At 41.3% G+C, this 16727-nt stretch overlaps 1 protein-coding gene across 1 annotated transcript in view; it reads left to right on the forward strand.

The window, feature by feature from the left end:
• The window catches only part of akap12b (A kinase (PRKA) anchor protein 12b), a 34082-nt gene that overhangs the window by 4394 nt on the left and 12961 nt on the right, over nucleotides 1–16727 (forward strand). The window contains exon 3 of the mRNA XM_029496709.1: nucleotides 9912–9987. Coding sequence (XP_029352569.1) covers nucleotides 9912–9987 — 76 coding nt within the window. The remainder of the gene's footprint in view (nucleotides 1–9911; nucleotides 9988–16727) is intronic.

Genomic DNA, 16727 nt, shown 5'->3' on the forward strand with positions numbered 1-16727 from the left:
GCCCAAAAACAAAACTAAGTCAAATGTCTGTTCTTTGGATGGAAAACTAATTTATGCTCCTGTGATCAAAAACTTTGGAGTTTAATCCATGCAGGATGAATTTCTGTAAAGACAAGCCCATGATAAATTAAAACTATTAATGATACTTTCTGTAGTGATTAATGAATGAATTAATAAATTTTTTACCACGAAGGAACTCTAATCAAACTTTTTCCCCCACTCATGTCGAGGAGAAACAGGAAGGGGCCCCCTGTCTCTAAGTGAGCTTCATATCTCCCATCTCTGTGTTACTGCCAGCTCCATTACTGTAAATAAAACAAACAAACATTTGCGTGCATTTGAGGATGTGAAAAACAAGACTTCTCTTGTACCGCCCCTATCTCTGCCTCTCCAAGGGGGACTTGACCTCTTTGGTAGATCTAAGAATGAGTCGGCAGGACTATATCAAAGCCAAAAATGGTCAAATAGATCAGCACCAGTATGTTACATAATGTTGAAGATGATGCTTCTTAGGCGGCTAGTTGTTGTTTCTCAGTTGTCCTTAAAATGGGGGCTGAAAGTATCAGTGCTCTGGCTGTGATGCTGGTGATGTTGGAGGTGTGACAAGGGGTTTTCCTCCCTGAGAATTACTGTCCTGTGCTGATCATGTGTTACTGAATATCCCAGATGTAGCCAGAAGGGCTTGGATTCATTTCCTCTTCTCCACAGGGACCATTACAGCTACTCTGCCCCAATCAATCCTCATGATCGGAGAAGTCGGCATCATTTAGCACAGCTTTCCCCTATTGCATATTTGTGTTTGACTTTTGCCTGGAAATCTGTTCCAGCATTACAGGGCTTTGAATGAATTAGGGGGCATGTTATTGCATCATTCCGTTTTTGTGTGTCTGATTACAGAACAGTATATTTGTTCATCTTTTAAAGACGCTACACAGAATAGTTGAGCTACCAGCCACTGAGCCGTTATCTGTCTGTGAAACAGCGGGTTGTTGGGGCCTTCAGTCAGCAGTGATGGAACATTGCTTTCTCACCCGAAAAGAGTCTTTTGGTTGCTGCATGTTCAATATTTCATAGACAGTTCCTCTCTCTGTACTGGCTCCTCTGCTGACACAGTGCTGAAAATAACATCCTACCTCCATTACATCACGAGCCCCTGTGGACTGACTCAGCCATCTTGCTTCTGCTGTTGCTGTACACTCTTTTGTTTTTGGTCTGTGATATTATTTCATCTTTTTTATTCTATTTTAATCTTTTTTTTATGTAAAATGTACGCCACAATATAGCAGTCTGCACCAATCACGCTCACAGTATGCATTATTCTGTGTAACCAGCAGGTTAGGCTTACACGGGAAGACTCCAAGAAGTGACACTATTAGTTTGCCTTAATGAAGAATACAGTGTTTTTGGATCTTGATCCTGTACTGAGGACTAAATGTTTCAGTGTCTTCTGAATTGATTATGTCCCAATCACAGCATTACATCCCCTCATGGTTTGTTTGATTGTGGTCTTTGCTTAAAGAAACAATTGTGAACTGTTTTTTGAAGACACATAGTCAAGTCATTTAATTCCCATTTAGCTACATCATGCTTTCTGGCTTCTTCCGCAGATTACATTAAACACTGAATGCAAATGGAACCAGGAGCAGAACACACATGCAGCCCTCAGTCCCCCCATCTGTAACTACGTCAGTACACCGTTTTTAGGGGGTTTAGTTATTGTGTGGCTGAGTGTAAACAATTACATTTTATTCAGACACAAAATATTTGATTTAATACTCAAAATTCTGTAGAGGAGGTTTCTGCTTCCAGTGGTACCTCTGCTGTTGCACCTGAAGAGCGGTCAGGAAAACCTCTGAGAGTCATTTTAGGTTTTTGAATAAAGAAACAATAATCAGCCCAAGAACCTTCTCTCTGATTTGCAAGGTTTTCTGGGTTTTGGGTAAGTTTTAAGAGTAGTCCTCAAAGAAAGAAAACAAGCACGTTATCCACGGTGTTTCTCATTCTCTCCCTCCCTTCTTTACTGAAGACGTTTACCTTAGTTTCCTTCCTCTCTGCTCCTCTTTTTTGCTCATCATCCATTTTTCATCAGCTCATGTTCTGACGCAGTATTATCTGCATCACAGAGCAGAGAGGTTGATGTGTGCAGTGTGTGTGTTTTTATAACGCTGTGCCTTTCATGCTGGTAGGAGTCAGAGCATTTCAAGGGCATACTGTGAATCATAGCTTGTCATGATTTGTGTTGTGGATGCTCCAATCTTTACAGCAAACACACACACTTGTGTCACAGTTCCTTTTGTGAAACCTAAAAAACAAAAAAGTGATGGAAAATAAATTAGCCACTATAAAGTACTAAACCCAACTATGCACTTTGATTTATAAAACAACAATGGAAATGCTAAATAGCCCAACAACATATAAAGGATAAAAATTATGACCACCTCAGCCAGATCTAATACTGGAACATGTGTATTTCCTTTCTATCTTTATGGGTTTGTTTGTTGCAAGTTTATGTCGCAAACCAAAATTAGGATAAGAGCTAAAAATGCTAAACCTGTTGTCATAAAACATACACTGCGTGTACTGTTATATAAGAATTCTTTAAGCTGCGTCTTATGATGCCTGTTGCTAACTAAAAGTAGAAACACACAGCAAAGCCAGTCAGGCCATTGTTCAGTCAATCTAAATCAGATCAAATCAAATGTATTTATCTAGCGCCAAATCATAACAAAGTTACATCAGGGCACTTTACATATAGAACAGGTCCAGACCAAACTTCCTTTAAGAGGCAGAAACCTCGGGCAGGCTCATGGGGGGGGCAGCCATTGCCTCGACAGGTTGGGTAGAGAGAGGGAGAGATGTTTTAAATAATGTTTGAAAACAACTGCTTATAAAAGAAGATCTTTATATGTGAACTACTCAACCAAGGTGTATTAGTCTGGTGTCAAACGCAACATGTGCTTGTTTGAAATGAGGCCATTCACGGTTTATTTTAGACTAGATAATTTCATTAGTGGACCTCACTGCTGGTTGTGTTCTGTGAAATAGACCAATGAAATTAATGGGACTTTTTGAAGCTAATTTCTTTCACATGCCTCTTTAACTGAAAAAAAATTGTATCTAATCTAATCTAACTGTGTTGCAAATCAATGGCGGCCAACAAAATGTGAGAAAAACTTTGTTAAAAGGACACGACCTGGAAAGAAGATTTTGCACACTTGTAATGAGCTGCAGAAGGTCGTATTAGAGCAAAAAATAAGTTCTCTTGGAAGTGTAAGACTCTCTATCAAGGCAAAGCTGAACTGGCTGAAATTTACATCATCATCAAAATCATGGGAAGACTGAGACCATAAATTGGCTAAGAAAACATTTGAGATACAGACAAGTGATGTGAGGACCATTTTCCACTAAATTTCAATACAATCAGGCCCTTTACAGTTCTTCAACAGCTATGGATTTTTGTGTGCATTGTGTTTTTATATATAGTTGTTTGTCTGTATATGTCAACCCTGCAATAGACCAGAGACCGGTCCAGGGTGTACCCTCCCTCCCCCAGCACCCCCATGACCCTGACAGATAAGCAGTGTAGGAGATGAGATTTATAATATGAGTTTTTTTATGGTTGTTCATTTTTTGGCTAGGTTATGTTCACTCTCTTTGGATTATTCTGAGGTTTTCTTCCTGCTGCAGAGGAAAGTGCAGATTTCAGCTTCAAGGAATAATATGTGCTGCTACCTGCTGATATACACTGTGAAAATGTGAGTTTAAGTGACATTTTAACCCAGAATGAGCCAAAAATCAGGTCAAATGTGTAGACCTTAGTGGGCCAATAATCTAAGAGTAATTTGAAGCCTGGCGCCATAAAAACAGAGTCTGTTTTCAGTGTCTCACTAATTAAAAGCATGTTTATAGCATCTGAATGTGTGTCACCCCCCCTCTTCTTTTCTTTCATATGACTGGAGCTCTGATGCTTATCATGGCTCAGAGATATTTACAGATTCGTGACAGGGGGGTCAGCAAAGGGGGTGGATTTGTTATTTCAGCCCATTTTCAGAGGCGAGCCCCAGGGGTCAAACACTGGCCAGCGCAGCCTGAGTATGATCGTGTCCTGTGGGGTCTTTCTCGCAACAAGGCTGTTGTTGTTGTTTGGCTCCGTTTACTGTTTGAGTGTGGGTGCCGCACAGATGAAGGCATGGGGGTGATGAAAAACAGACAAATTGTGGGAGGTATGGCCACTGGGAGGTGAAAGGGTCAGAGATGCTCTGATGTAGGTAGAGTCCGACGACCTTTTCGATCTGTTGTCCTAAAATGGCAGCTAACAGGTGTGTGGACACAGCAGCTTCAGGGTCATTCAGCCTTTTCATCTGCGCCCCTCTTCCTTCCTTTTGTGGCCCAAACCTAGCACTGGTGCTTAAAAAGCTGTTAGAGGCATTCATTCTGACACAATGCCCCCTCATGCATAAATATTCTGGTCATCTAGGACCTGCTGAAACAGTCTTATTCATTTTTCATTGTTCCTTGATTTTAGGTCAAATTGTAAACAGGAATGTTGGTGTTTCTTTCTCTGGTCCAGTCTTTTCTCTTCCAGTTCCCCTTTACTATGACTAAACTCAGGTTGTATTTTCTGCTCCAGATTTATAATAAATACATATAGACAGTAGACTACATCCCATCCCATTATATAAAGTAACATGAGACTGTATCTGAAATACTGAACTTAATGACAGATTTTGTAGAGCCTAACACACATTATGCAACAATTCACAGACTGGATCGTAGGCCTACTTATCATTAACAGTAAATTCATCATTATACTGTTTTTAGACTCGACTGTCTGCGTCTGTCTGGAGCCAAAGTCTTGTGTCTCATGTTGACGGTTTCCGATTCTAGCAATAAAACACATTGTCAAAAACTACTTAATAATCCTCACTGGCTCTGTGAAATCCAACCCTGTACAGATCAGTTTCTGATCATTTTCTCATTATTTTTTTGGACTAGACCCCATGTAACTTTCATCACACACACACACACACACACACACACACACACACACACACACAGACTGTGCACACAGAAGCACAGGTACGTCAGTCTGAGCACCTGAACAGAGTTAATGGCTTGTGGAAACAGTGAGAGTGTTCTTCGGGGGTCTTGTCATGCTTTGATCTTTGGTATGTACTGAATGTGGGGGTCAGGGATAATAGATTTGGGGGCTGGCAAGGGTGAAGAAACAAGGAGAGAGAGCGATAGACAGACATGATGGCCACACAGGCCCCTTAAAGTTAGACCTGGGTGAAATATTTATTGATTGATTGCTCATTTTACCTCCTTTAAAGAACTCCCACATAAAAATGAAAATGAAATTGGTGTTTTATACTAATATATATATATACTCTTTTGATTCTTCTTCATCTTTTGTACTTCTGTTTCTTCTCTTCTTTCCCGTCTTCACATCTCTGCTTTCATCTCCTCCTCTGTTTTTACAATCCCAATCCCCATTCTCCCAGTCGCACCCCACCACCCCACTCCACCTTCGACAGCATCATCTTCCTTTCGACTTCTCTGAAAATGTCCACACCCCAAAGGTCAGAGGTCATGCAGTTAACTGACGCATGCACAAACCCACAACCTCACAGAGTCTGAAAATGTTTCAAGGACGTTTAGGTTGGACGCTGAATAGTCATTTTTTTCTCCTTGTGAAATTTCAGCTGCAGCTCACTGAGTCATTGTGAATAAATCACCAATAAAATGACCACGTTGGTCCAATGCATTCAGTTTACGCCTGCTGTTCCCTCTTAGCTGTTGCTGTGTAATGTTTAATGTTTGTAGCTTTTGGGCTGGAAAATATTTGCATGCAATATGTTTTATATTTCTTCATGTACTTTCATATTTTTTCACCCCACTCCTCAGCTGGAAGACTACTCAGGAGTCTACATTTAAACTGATCTTGATAATGTTTTGTTGTATAAAAAATGTATTAATTAAAGCCACTTTATTAGAGAGGGAATCAAATTCACCCGTAATTCATTTGAGCCCCCAAATCTTCCACCCTCAATTTTACGCAGCTTTTAACTATTCCCACACTAAAGGTCACCAATCCTCTTTTGGCCGTCTTAGTCCGACATCTTCTCCCAGACTGAGATCTGGATTTGAGATGTAACTAGGCAGCTGCAACACCCTCTTTTTTCCAATAAGCACCTCCTCCTGCATTCTGTGTTTGGTTTTAAGCATATAAATCTCCTCCGCAGGCTTTTGTGGAGTGATTTAGGAGACAGCAGGTCGTCTCCCTACAGGATCCACTGAGTAAAGAGGTGCAGCCAAAAAGAAAATGTTAGAGGCAGATAAGAGGAGAGAAAGAATGAGAGATAAATTGGGGATGAAAGTAAAAGCGGAGTGGTAGAGCAGTAAGGTGAGACAAAAGGTCAGAGGAATATGTTAAAGAAGAAAATGTTTTAATGTTATTATCTTAAAGCTTATATTTTAAGATAATCATTTGTGGTTAAAGGCCAGGGGGGACGGGGAGGTCTCCGTTTGACAACAATGTTCTTATCTGTAGTGACATGAGACTATGAGGCACGTGTATTTTTGTTTGATGAGGAAGACAAAGCTTGAATTTTGGCATGAAAAGGTTCGTTTTCATATAATGATTTAGTCCACCTTGCATTACTATGCCCAGATGCCTACTGAATACATCTTTTAAAATTTGGATTTATTTTTAATATATACATGCATTTTCTAAAGCTCTGGTAATTTTCCTCAGCAATAGGGCCAATAGGCCAATAGGGCTGAAAAAGAGATAAGTGTTTGCAGGTTTTGAGCCAGCAGGAAAGTGTTTGTGTGGTTAAATAGCAGGAGCAAATGTTTTTGTCATGTTTGCGTAACTGTACAACTACACAGTTATGCAAAGAAATAGCCTTTATCTGACTTTACTGACACAAACATGTTTGTTCGTAACTTCATTCCTCGGTCGGTGTTGCTATTTCTGAATTTGTAACCAGAAAGAATTGAAGGAATGTCTCTGCCCTTGTCCTTTAACGTGAGTAGCTAGGATTTATGATTTAACTTAAATCACAAATCGCTGATTATCGCTGATAGTCATTGTCTGCTTGAATAATTCTTCATAAGACATTGGATGGAATAAACTGTAGCAGTTCGTTCCCAAATGGCTGTATAACCACTCTAGTCAGAGAGGCTTCAGAGAAGGAGCATCTCAGGATAAAATTGTTCTTTGTGAGTATTAAGCCTCTTGTGATAAAGGAACGCGAGACCAAGAACATTGAAAAGAGCTGACGGAGGCTGTGGAGGAGCCAGATGGTGTTCGGAGTTGTTCTGTCCCTGTGGTTTGATGCATACAGTGTCCCTATACTCACAGACAGATGAAGCATCTCCTCATTTCAATGCCACATCTGTCTTTGTCTCTGGTTAGAAATAAGGCAGCTCAGATGTTGTCCAGTGACTTAAATGAAATTAAAACAGATTCTATTATACAGTAAACCAGACAGAACACAAAACAGGCTCCTGCTGTTCTTTTTCTTCCACCTACTATTGTTTTGTTTCAGCAGATATTTTTTCTTCGTGACCTTAGCTTCGTGAAAACTTTTTTGCAGCAGGGCTAAGTCTGTCTTCTGGTTTTTGTGGCAGACCATGTTGGTCAGACAGACGTCAAAAAATGCACAACTGGCAGTGAAACTTCAACATTTTCTGCCCTGGAACTTGGAATTCAGAGCGCCCGAGACAATGACAACAAAGTGTCAGTATCGGGGTTTTTTTTTTTTTTTTTTGGGTCACTCCGCAGACACTGCTTACACTTGCTGTGTGAAAAATATAGCAGCAACATTTCTGACACCCATAAGAAGGAGTGGCATTTTAATAGGGGTCAGAGGGGGCTTATGAAATAACTCGAGGAAAGGGGTAGCTGAAGGCTACGCATGTTTGGGGACCTGGTCTGAAAAAAGAAGGCAGAGTCAGGTGTTGGGGAATCTGAGGAATTTGGTGAAGAGAGAGCAAGGAATGCTGGGAATGCCAGTCATGAGATGGACCATGGGAAGGCGGGGTCGCTGGAGGTCAGCTGGGAACTCACACACCAGATCTGATCAGAGCTCCTAATATCTTTAAAAGGACACGTGTCAGCGCTGTCATTCTGTGTGTGACACGATCGGAGCAAGTCAGTCCTGCTTACTGTTGGAAACATTATTTCTCACAAATGTCTGTCAACTCTCATTCTTTCCTATTTGTGCACAGGAGTGACACCCAAACTGTGCACTGATGTTCATTTGCATGGTTTCACTCCCCCATTGTGTTCCTGGGTGGATCAGGCCTTTTAGACAGAGGGGCACCATGAGCACTTAAGGAGCTGTGCTGCACATGACCTCACTGCAAGGTTCTCCTCGTCTCTATGAGGTTAGCTGGGTGGGAGCACTTGGCTCTCAGCGAACCAAACTAAAAGGCTCGTGTGCTTTGTGATTTTGCTGTAAATGTGTTCTGAGATGTCTGATTACATTTACAACCAATCACAACCAATCTCTGGCCGTAAAAACTGCCTCCCCGCTGATGCAGTTTGGCAGAAAAGAGGCCATAACAATCAAAATCTTATACTTTACCTCAACAAATCGATGACTGGAGTTCATAACTGCCTAACTAAAGAAGGGAGATGTTACAGTGTTGACAGAGAGGAAGTGAATATGTTAAATTTGTGTGTGTCAAAGCAATTTTCCAGGCTGCTTTTTAAAATTTTTAGGATTTATTGTTTCAATGGGAAGACAATAATCAGTGTGAAAGTCATCCTTTAGTTGCAGCCCTTACTGTCCGTCCTGTCAAAGGATTTTCTGATCTGGTCCACTGGTGGAGAGCGTCGGTGTAAGAAAAGATTGTACTCAAAAATTTGGCTTGATCTGTTCTACGCTTCGAAACATTTACATTTCTTTTTTCTTTCTTTGGCTTGCGTGCAATAACAGACTTCTCCTCTCTGTAGAGGTCTTTGTTGTAGCAACATGTCCGACAGCATCGTTCCTCCTCCATTCTTCCAACTTGCTCTCACTTTCTTTTTCTCATCTTTTAGTAATTCTGTCTCCGATCCGTCGCCCAGCAAAGTCCCCTCTCTGTAGTGTCATTTTTCAGGTCTTTCCTGAAGGACTTTGGGTTGCTGGGAATGGATCCTGACTTGTCCATTAGTTAGATTAGCAGCTCTGAGGGAGGCTCTGGTTCCCTCTCCCTTGGCCTTGACATACAAAAAGCTCAGACTTGCTGTTGTATGTCAGTCGGAGCTGCTTACTGTCTGAGAAACTCTAAAAAGTCAAATCTACTGATAAAGTTGGATCACTTTATCTTGTTTGTAAATGATAACAAAGTGCACTTTCTGATCATCAGTAATCCCTTAATGCTCCTTTCTGCTGTGGTGTTTGTATGTGGACAGGTTAGTGTTGTGTTTCTGCTGCTCTTTGTCAGACTGGATCTCTATGTTCCCTGAAATTTGAGCGCTGAACGAACTCAGCTGTCTGACATTATCATTATAATGAGTTGCAGTGAATGTAACCTGAAGTGGTGCTGCCCATTTTTGGTTCTTATTTTGGTGTTTTTAAATTGTTCTGTGGGAGAATGAAATGATTTTTGGCTTTAAGAATCAGGAGCAGCTGACCCACCTTTTATGGCTCTCGCAGCCTCGTCTCATTGACTGTTTAGCTCATCACAAAACATGATGGGTCAGTTTTATTTGTTTGGTGGCATTATTTTTTAGAAAACAATTGCAGAGTGTATCATGATGAAGGTTCGGACTCCGTTGGTCAGTGCTTCTCATCTAAGCCTCTTAAAGAAAAGGAATCACAGTGTTTCCCCAAATGTTGAGCGTCTCACTTGTGTATATGAATATATTCAGATATACATCTTGACTTAGACTGTCCTCTTCTCTTTTTTTTCAGTCTTTGCAGAAAAATGGCCAAATCTCAAGCATGACCAGCCTGAATGGACACTCAGAGGACAACACCCTGGGAGAAGGTGTGTATATGCGTATGTAAATACACAATCTGTCGGTTGTGTGTTTACAGAGTGTGACTTTGAATGTTGTGGTAAGTGGTGGCAGTGTTTGTGTGTGTTTGTGTCTGGGATTTTGCACTGTTTCTTCAGCAGCGGCTGCAGGTAAGCTTGTTTGTGTGGGGTCAGTTGTCATCGTGCGTGTGTGTGTGCATGCGCACATTCTTGTCTACAGATGTCTTTGTGGCTCTGCAAGAAATACTTGATCCTAAAGTTAATCCCATTGTCAACACGCAGGGGACACCTACACTGGCTTTTCATATACGAGCCACACACAGTCACATTCTTAAAATACTCAACATAATCTTTCCTTTTTTTCTCGCTTTCGTCTTTTTGGGGATTTATACTTTTCCTATAATTAAATGTTGAATGATAAATGCAAGAAGATGCTCAACCCAGATCACATCTTTGAAAATTAGAGGTATACCTTTATCCTCTCTGAACCTCCCGATGCCAAATACCATCAGAGGCTAAAAGATTTAAAAAGGCACTGTGATCTTGTGCAGAATACTTTTTGGACACAGGGATTTTTTTAATCAAATAATCTCAGATAATCTTTTTCCAGTAATAAACTGGATAAAAAATTTTTTCTCTGACCTGTTCTGGCCAACTCTTATCTCCAAAGCTGCTTTGTTTATTTTCTTTGTCGTTTCCATCGTGTCTCCCTCAGTCTGGGAGGGCTGTGGGGGCATGCACGCCCTCCCCAAATATTTAGCAGGCCATGACCCGGGTCCTGCACAAAGCAACCTGTGCACATCTTATGCTATAGCCCAGAGGAAGGAGTAACCCTATACTACTTAAAACATGGAGATATGTCACGGAGCACGCTGTAAAGTAACTGATTTAATAAGATATTTAATGAAGCGATTTCATCCGTTTACAAAGTAATCCAATACTCTCCTCTGAGTACATGAGTTGATGCGGCATGTCGACAGGTAGAGTAGTTGTATTTGTGGACATGAACAGAAACAAGAGCAAGCACATAATCACATTGTGTGTCAGGAAGGCTTAGATCTTTTTCACTTATGCATACCACAGCGTTTAATTTATGCTGTTACAGAGAACACTGTGAAGGTTTTTGCACAGAGATGCTGCACTTACTGGCTCATAAGTCTACAAAATTATATTTGAAAAAAGAAAAGAAGACTTTAAGAGTCCCAAAAGAAAAAAGCAGCAGGATACAGCAGATACTCCCAGATACATTGTGTATGTAATTTTCCTTAACTTTACAGTGCACACTTTTTTTTTTTTCTTGTGAGTGAACAATGACACATGAACAGAGTTGACAGCAGATGTTTACCCCTAGAAAGCATCTTGGACCTATAAAATTTGAACTGAGTGATCAATCAGCCAAGCAGCTGCCTGATGCCACAGAGACTGGTACCCTCAGTAGCAAATAAAACGAGGGAAGACAACGGAAGTTGTGAAACAGCTTCAAGGCAACAGATTGCAGGAGTGCAAGGGAGAGAAAGGAAGGGAGATACACAAAGAGAGAGAGAGGGGGAGGGAGGAGATCGACACAGCCCAGCTCCGGTCTACCTTGTGTCGTCTGATAAAGACAGCAGAGCATTGTGGGAGACAGGAAGGGAACAGGAGTCTTTTGGATATCATAAAATAACAAAAGAAGAGCTGCAGATCAAAAGACTGACACACGTGCAAATGGACACATACACAGAAATGCACAGTTTTGCAAGTCCACTATCATAATCTCTCAGCTATCAGGTGTGCCAGAGTGTTTTCACTTTACATCACACTGCCGCCTCGAAAACACACTAAAACTTGACTGCTTACTATCATGTTGTACAATTTTTACCAAAGTTACTGTAAGTATGGGTTTAAAACGGTTTTTGGAAAAGTTCGGAAAGTCCATCTCCAGCGGGCTCATCAGCAGTCAACCCCTTTGGGAACACAAAAAATCAATTTTCTGGTTCACTGCTGGTGACTCTGCCTAGATGATGAGGTGGCGGTTGTATTTTGTTTGTTTGCAGAGAAATCCAGAAACTCCACATCAGTCAATTTTTGTATGATGCTGGTGTTTTGTAAATGGAAAGGTGTGACCACACAGAAAGGAGATCTTAGGCTTGGAGAGTAATATTACATAGAAATCGGGTTTTTAGAGAACCACTCAGAAATGTTCCTTCTTGTTGAGAGAGAGAGAGAGAGAGAGAGAGAGAGAGAGAGAGAGAGAGAGGAGAGAGAGAGAGAGAGAGAGAGAGAGAGAGAGAGAGAGAGAGAGAGAGAGAGAGAGAGAGAGAGAGAGAGAGAGAGAGAGAGAGAGAGAGAGAGAGAGAGAGAGGGGAGGGAAAGGATAAAAATAGATGAGGATGAAGTGAGAGAAAGACATGAGAACATAATCAGCTGAGAATGATGCACCTACTTACAAAGTGCATCACTCGGATGAAAATGAAACATTATCACTTAATTTTTTATCAGAATAAATCCAGCGTCTCTCTCTCCCTCTCCGCAACGAGATTTCTTCTGGTGTAAAGCAGCTATTACTGTTGATCTTTTGTCTCATGTTCATTTCTCTATGAACAGTAATTCTTTGCCTTCCATGTGGAAGGTTGTGTGCATGCATTTGTGTTAGGACTGCTGGTTTTAAGGGTGTGGGTGTATGAGGTGCAGTGGCAGCTCAAAGAATGACATCATAGCTGATGTAATCTGCAGGCTGGAGCGTTGCCACTCCCTCCCAAATGGCTTGCAGCCTGCAAAAGACGACAGATGAGGTTTTATGGAAGGCTTGAGAGGATGATACTGCCGAGTGTGAGAGTGTGTTTTTGTGCGTATTGCAGTTCGTGTTTATCTGTCGGAAAGCTATCAGTCGCACATCTGTTTGTTTCATCCAGCTCACAGGACCATGTGGGGAGGGGGGGTTCAGTTAAATCAGGCTTCAGTTAAGTCATTAAAGTTTGTGTACAAACTACTGTCAGATACTTGAAGTTGTCGATCCAAGAGCAGTGTTGAATTTCGCTCCTCTGCACCAGTGAGTGTTTGCAGCTTTCCCTTAGCTCAGATCATTATAAAGCTGAATCTCTTTAGGCTTTTCCAAATTTTGGAATTTTCCTACAATTTTTACAATGTGGCACATCGAACTCCACACATGCAGCAGTTCAAGTCTCTCAAAAATGAATGACAGATTTTAATAAATGCAGTCTGTCTCATGTGTGTCATCAGTTGTAAGAAATTATTACCCTCAGTTTTTTGTGCTGCATTTTAATTCTGTGTCTTGGTTGCAGGTGTGAACCTTTATAGGGTGGCTAAACTGCAATCTGTGTGTACTTTAAGTGTGTGCGCTTGTGTATTTGTGTGTGTGGACACAGTTTCATTCTTGGATGGACTTGCTAAGGTTCGGCCCCGGGGACGTTTGTAGTTATGTTGCCAAAACGTTCATCATGCCTGTTGAAGGGACCTCTCCCTTCTCCTAAGCTCCCTCTGATCTCCGCCAATATGGATTCATGCTGAACAGTCATCACAAAACAATCCATCTGCCAGATTACTCCTTCTGGACTGCCCATTTCCTTTTTACATTCCAGCTGACAGTACTCATTACGGTTAATCATTCCTAATCGTGCATCTTTTTCTACTTTACTTTAGGAACCATAGGAATTTTACTGTCTTTGGCTTGTGCTGTCGGTGTGTGCAGTCACCGATCCATCAGCCAGACACCAAAATGATCTCAAAGAGATCCCAGAGGAAAGTGTTAGAGAGGGAGAGTTTTAAATTAGAGTGCTTGAAAGCCCCTTCATCCCCAAAGATCCAACACTGCCCAGTCACTTGTTCAGTTTGTTGTGTATTGGAGGCTTAAAGGACACTTCCAGGCAGTAGACAGTAAGAGAGCTCTATTAGAAAGCTGCCATTTGTCAATAAACTGAGCAGACAGGAGAAAGTGTTGTTTCTTCTCCTTCTTAAATACACCGTAAAATCAAGCAAAGAACAACTTCAACAACGTCACCACCGCTGAAATCATTTTTGAGTTAACTGTCGTCATAATCAGTAGTAACCAGATGGACTGATGGTAAGCTGACCCAAAATCAGACCCTTTGGCTGGCTGTGGCTGCCAAATGTAATCAGATCTATTAAAACTGTACGCACAAACTCTGCTGCACCTGATATAACTAAAATTTAAATTTTATGGAATTAGTTTTTACGAAACGAGGTTTTGTGTGAACACTGGCTCTGTAGCAGAAGTAGCCCCTTTAATGTTATCCTTTGCGAAGACTGCATCAACTACATAATCTCCAATAAGCAAACCAACCAGCTCAGCTGTATTCAGACAATAGTCCCATGAGGCGGAAAAATTACAGTAATAAGTTCAAACTCATGGCTCCCAGCAGCTCTCCCAGACCCCCAGGATCCACTCGTCTCCACAGGTGCTCCTCTCTCATCTTTCCCGGCATCAGGGAACCTAATCTGGCTCCTCAACCCCTAACCTCCCCCAGGCACAGTGAGGACTGAGAGAATGAACCAGGAATGTGACAGACCCCACCTTTTTAACAGTGTTATGGTCTCTTCTGCAGTGCAGCAAGTATCCATATACAATAATTACTGCGGCTAATGATAAGATCTTCTTTAAATAAGGACCAAGAATGTGTGAGTGGAGTGAGGTTTTTCACGTCTACAATGCTCTTTATGACTGTGGATACTTGATCCTGCAGCGTTCTGCTTCGCTCCACATTGACTTGACTTAGCAGCATTTGTTTCAGAAGAAGTCCAAAAACGGCTGAAATTGTAGAAAATACTGGAATTATCTCACTTTGCTGGACCTTTCTGGAAAATTTTGATGAAACATGTTTTAGTTTTCTTCTTTTTCTTTTATCAAGCAAAACCTCTGCCTCTGCCAGATCTTAATGTTAGACAGAGTAGGTCATGAGACTGAGGTAAGGGAGATGATAAGGAAAGTGAAGAGGAGCAGTTGTGAGCAACACAAGTTCATGAAATGCAGCTGTGAAGGGAGTAAGAACCCTCTCATTTGCCACACAGGGAGGAGAGATGAGCCACATTTTGGGGTTGAGCAAGAACTGAGATCTGTAGTTTTTGCAGCAAGATGTTTGAATAATAGTGCAGAGAAACATTTAAAAATCAAACGTTCAACGTAGACTCAACCTGAATACATACAATGATTTAAAAACACAAGTCAAATATTTCACTTCTCTGTCAAACCAGCTTGAATGGTCACTAAAGAAAAAAACAGAGATTTTCCTTTAGATTTAGGAACGGTGGGGGTTCTCCCGGCAACCCTTTTTTCAGATCCAGTCTATACTGGAGTAAAAGACAACGCTAAAATAACTGCAATGCCAAATTGCTGGGCAAATATTTTAGGAATGCAGAGAAAAGTGAAGAAAAACACAACAGATGCCAAAGGCTGGCTAAACATACTCCTCTGGAAGCTATGGTCACTGCGCGTTATCCAAATTTAAAAGCACGCTTTTTAATGTGGGCCAGAGGACTTTATATGGAGAGCTTGAAGCACAGTCGGTTTTAAATGCTCCCCTATTTGAGTTCAGACTTAATTGTCACTTGAGTCCAAGATGACGCTGGTCATGTGGATCTCCTCCTTCAATACTGAAAGCTGTGAACACGAGTCTTGATTGTTTTAGAGCAAAAATAAACAAAAAATGGAAACAAAATCTTTGAATCCGGGCCTTAACAGTCACAGTAGTGATTTCATCATGCTGCATCACGTAATTTGCAGGAACAATCTGAATGAGAAGAGGTGGAAAGGTTTCTGGACACATTGTGACAGCAAACAGAATGAAGTGTACCTCGAGGAAACGTGCTAAAGGAAGAGGAAACTGTGATGTCAAGAAATAACCGTGTCCTGTCCGACATTCTTATCCATCCCTCCGGCCCACACAAGAACTGGGAGTTGTGGGATTTGGGGGGAGGTGGAGGGATTGGGGGTGGGGGGGCTGTTTCTCACAACGATAGTAGACTTAGAGGGGAAAGTGGTAGAGATGGATTAAAGGCTGAAGAGTGTGGATTCAGGTCAGGAAAAAAAAAAAAGAAGAAATAGTTTAAAATTGGAAAAGAACTACTCAATGAAAAATAATCTCTGATCTTTCACACACTCACAACCTTTGTTTCCCTTTCCTCCAATTATTTCAACATCACCCTATCCAGTTCTTGGAAGAGTAGGAGGCGTTTTCTTCTATGCTGTCCGATGATGTCATGCACTTCTTTTGCAGCCTACAAAAAGCCCTTCTGCCCACACAAAACCCCCAACCCCCCAACCCAGCCGGCCATTCAAGACCCCTCCTCAAACATTCCTGAACTCAGGCACGTTTTTGGAGCTATTGAGATATGCAAGGCCGGTTTAAATATAAAATACACAACTAATCTCTGGCTGCACCAGATGTCTTCTGCATTATTTTATAGACATCCCCCCAAATGGAAAGGACGTTGTTCGGCTATTTGGAAAAAGCATCCACATTTTAACTTTGAGATGAGTAGAAGTTATTGATCAAATATACAAATCTTTTCAAATGAGGTTAGCACACTAATCAGCTTGCTGTTCAGGGGATGAGTTCCAAAGTTACCTCCCTCACTTGGCTAGAAACCAACCAGTCAAAACTTCCAAATAGTGGAATCAAACAAAAAGATAAAGGATGCAGTGGTTACAGCTTCTGGTGGCTTTCTAATCAATAGAATAGAAAAGACCAGCCTGTCCATTCAAAAATATTTTACAAATGACCAGTTAGTTGCAG

The sequence above is a fragment of the Echeneis naucrates genome, chromosome 24, assembly GCF_900963305.1.
Source record: "Echeneis naucrates chromosome 24, fEcheNa1.1, whole genome shotgun sequence".
Lineage (NCBI taxonomy): Eukaryota > Metazoa > Chordata > Actinopteri > Carangiformes > Echeneidae > Echeneis > Echeneis naucrates.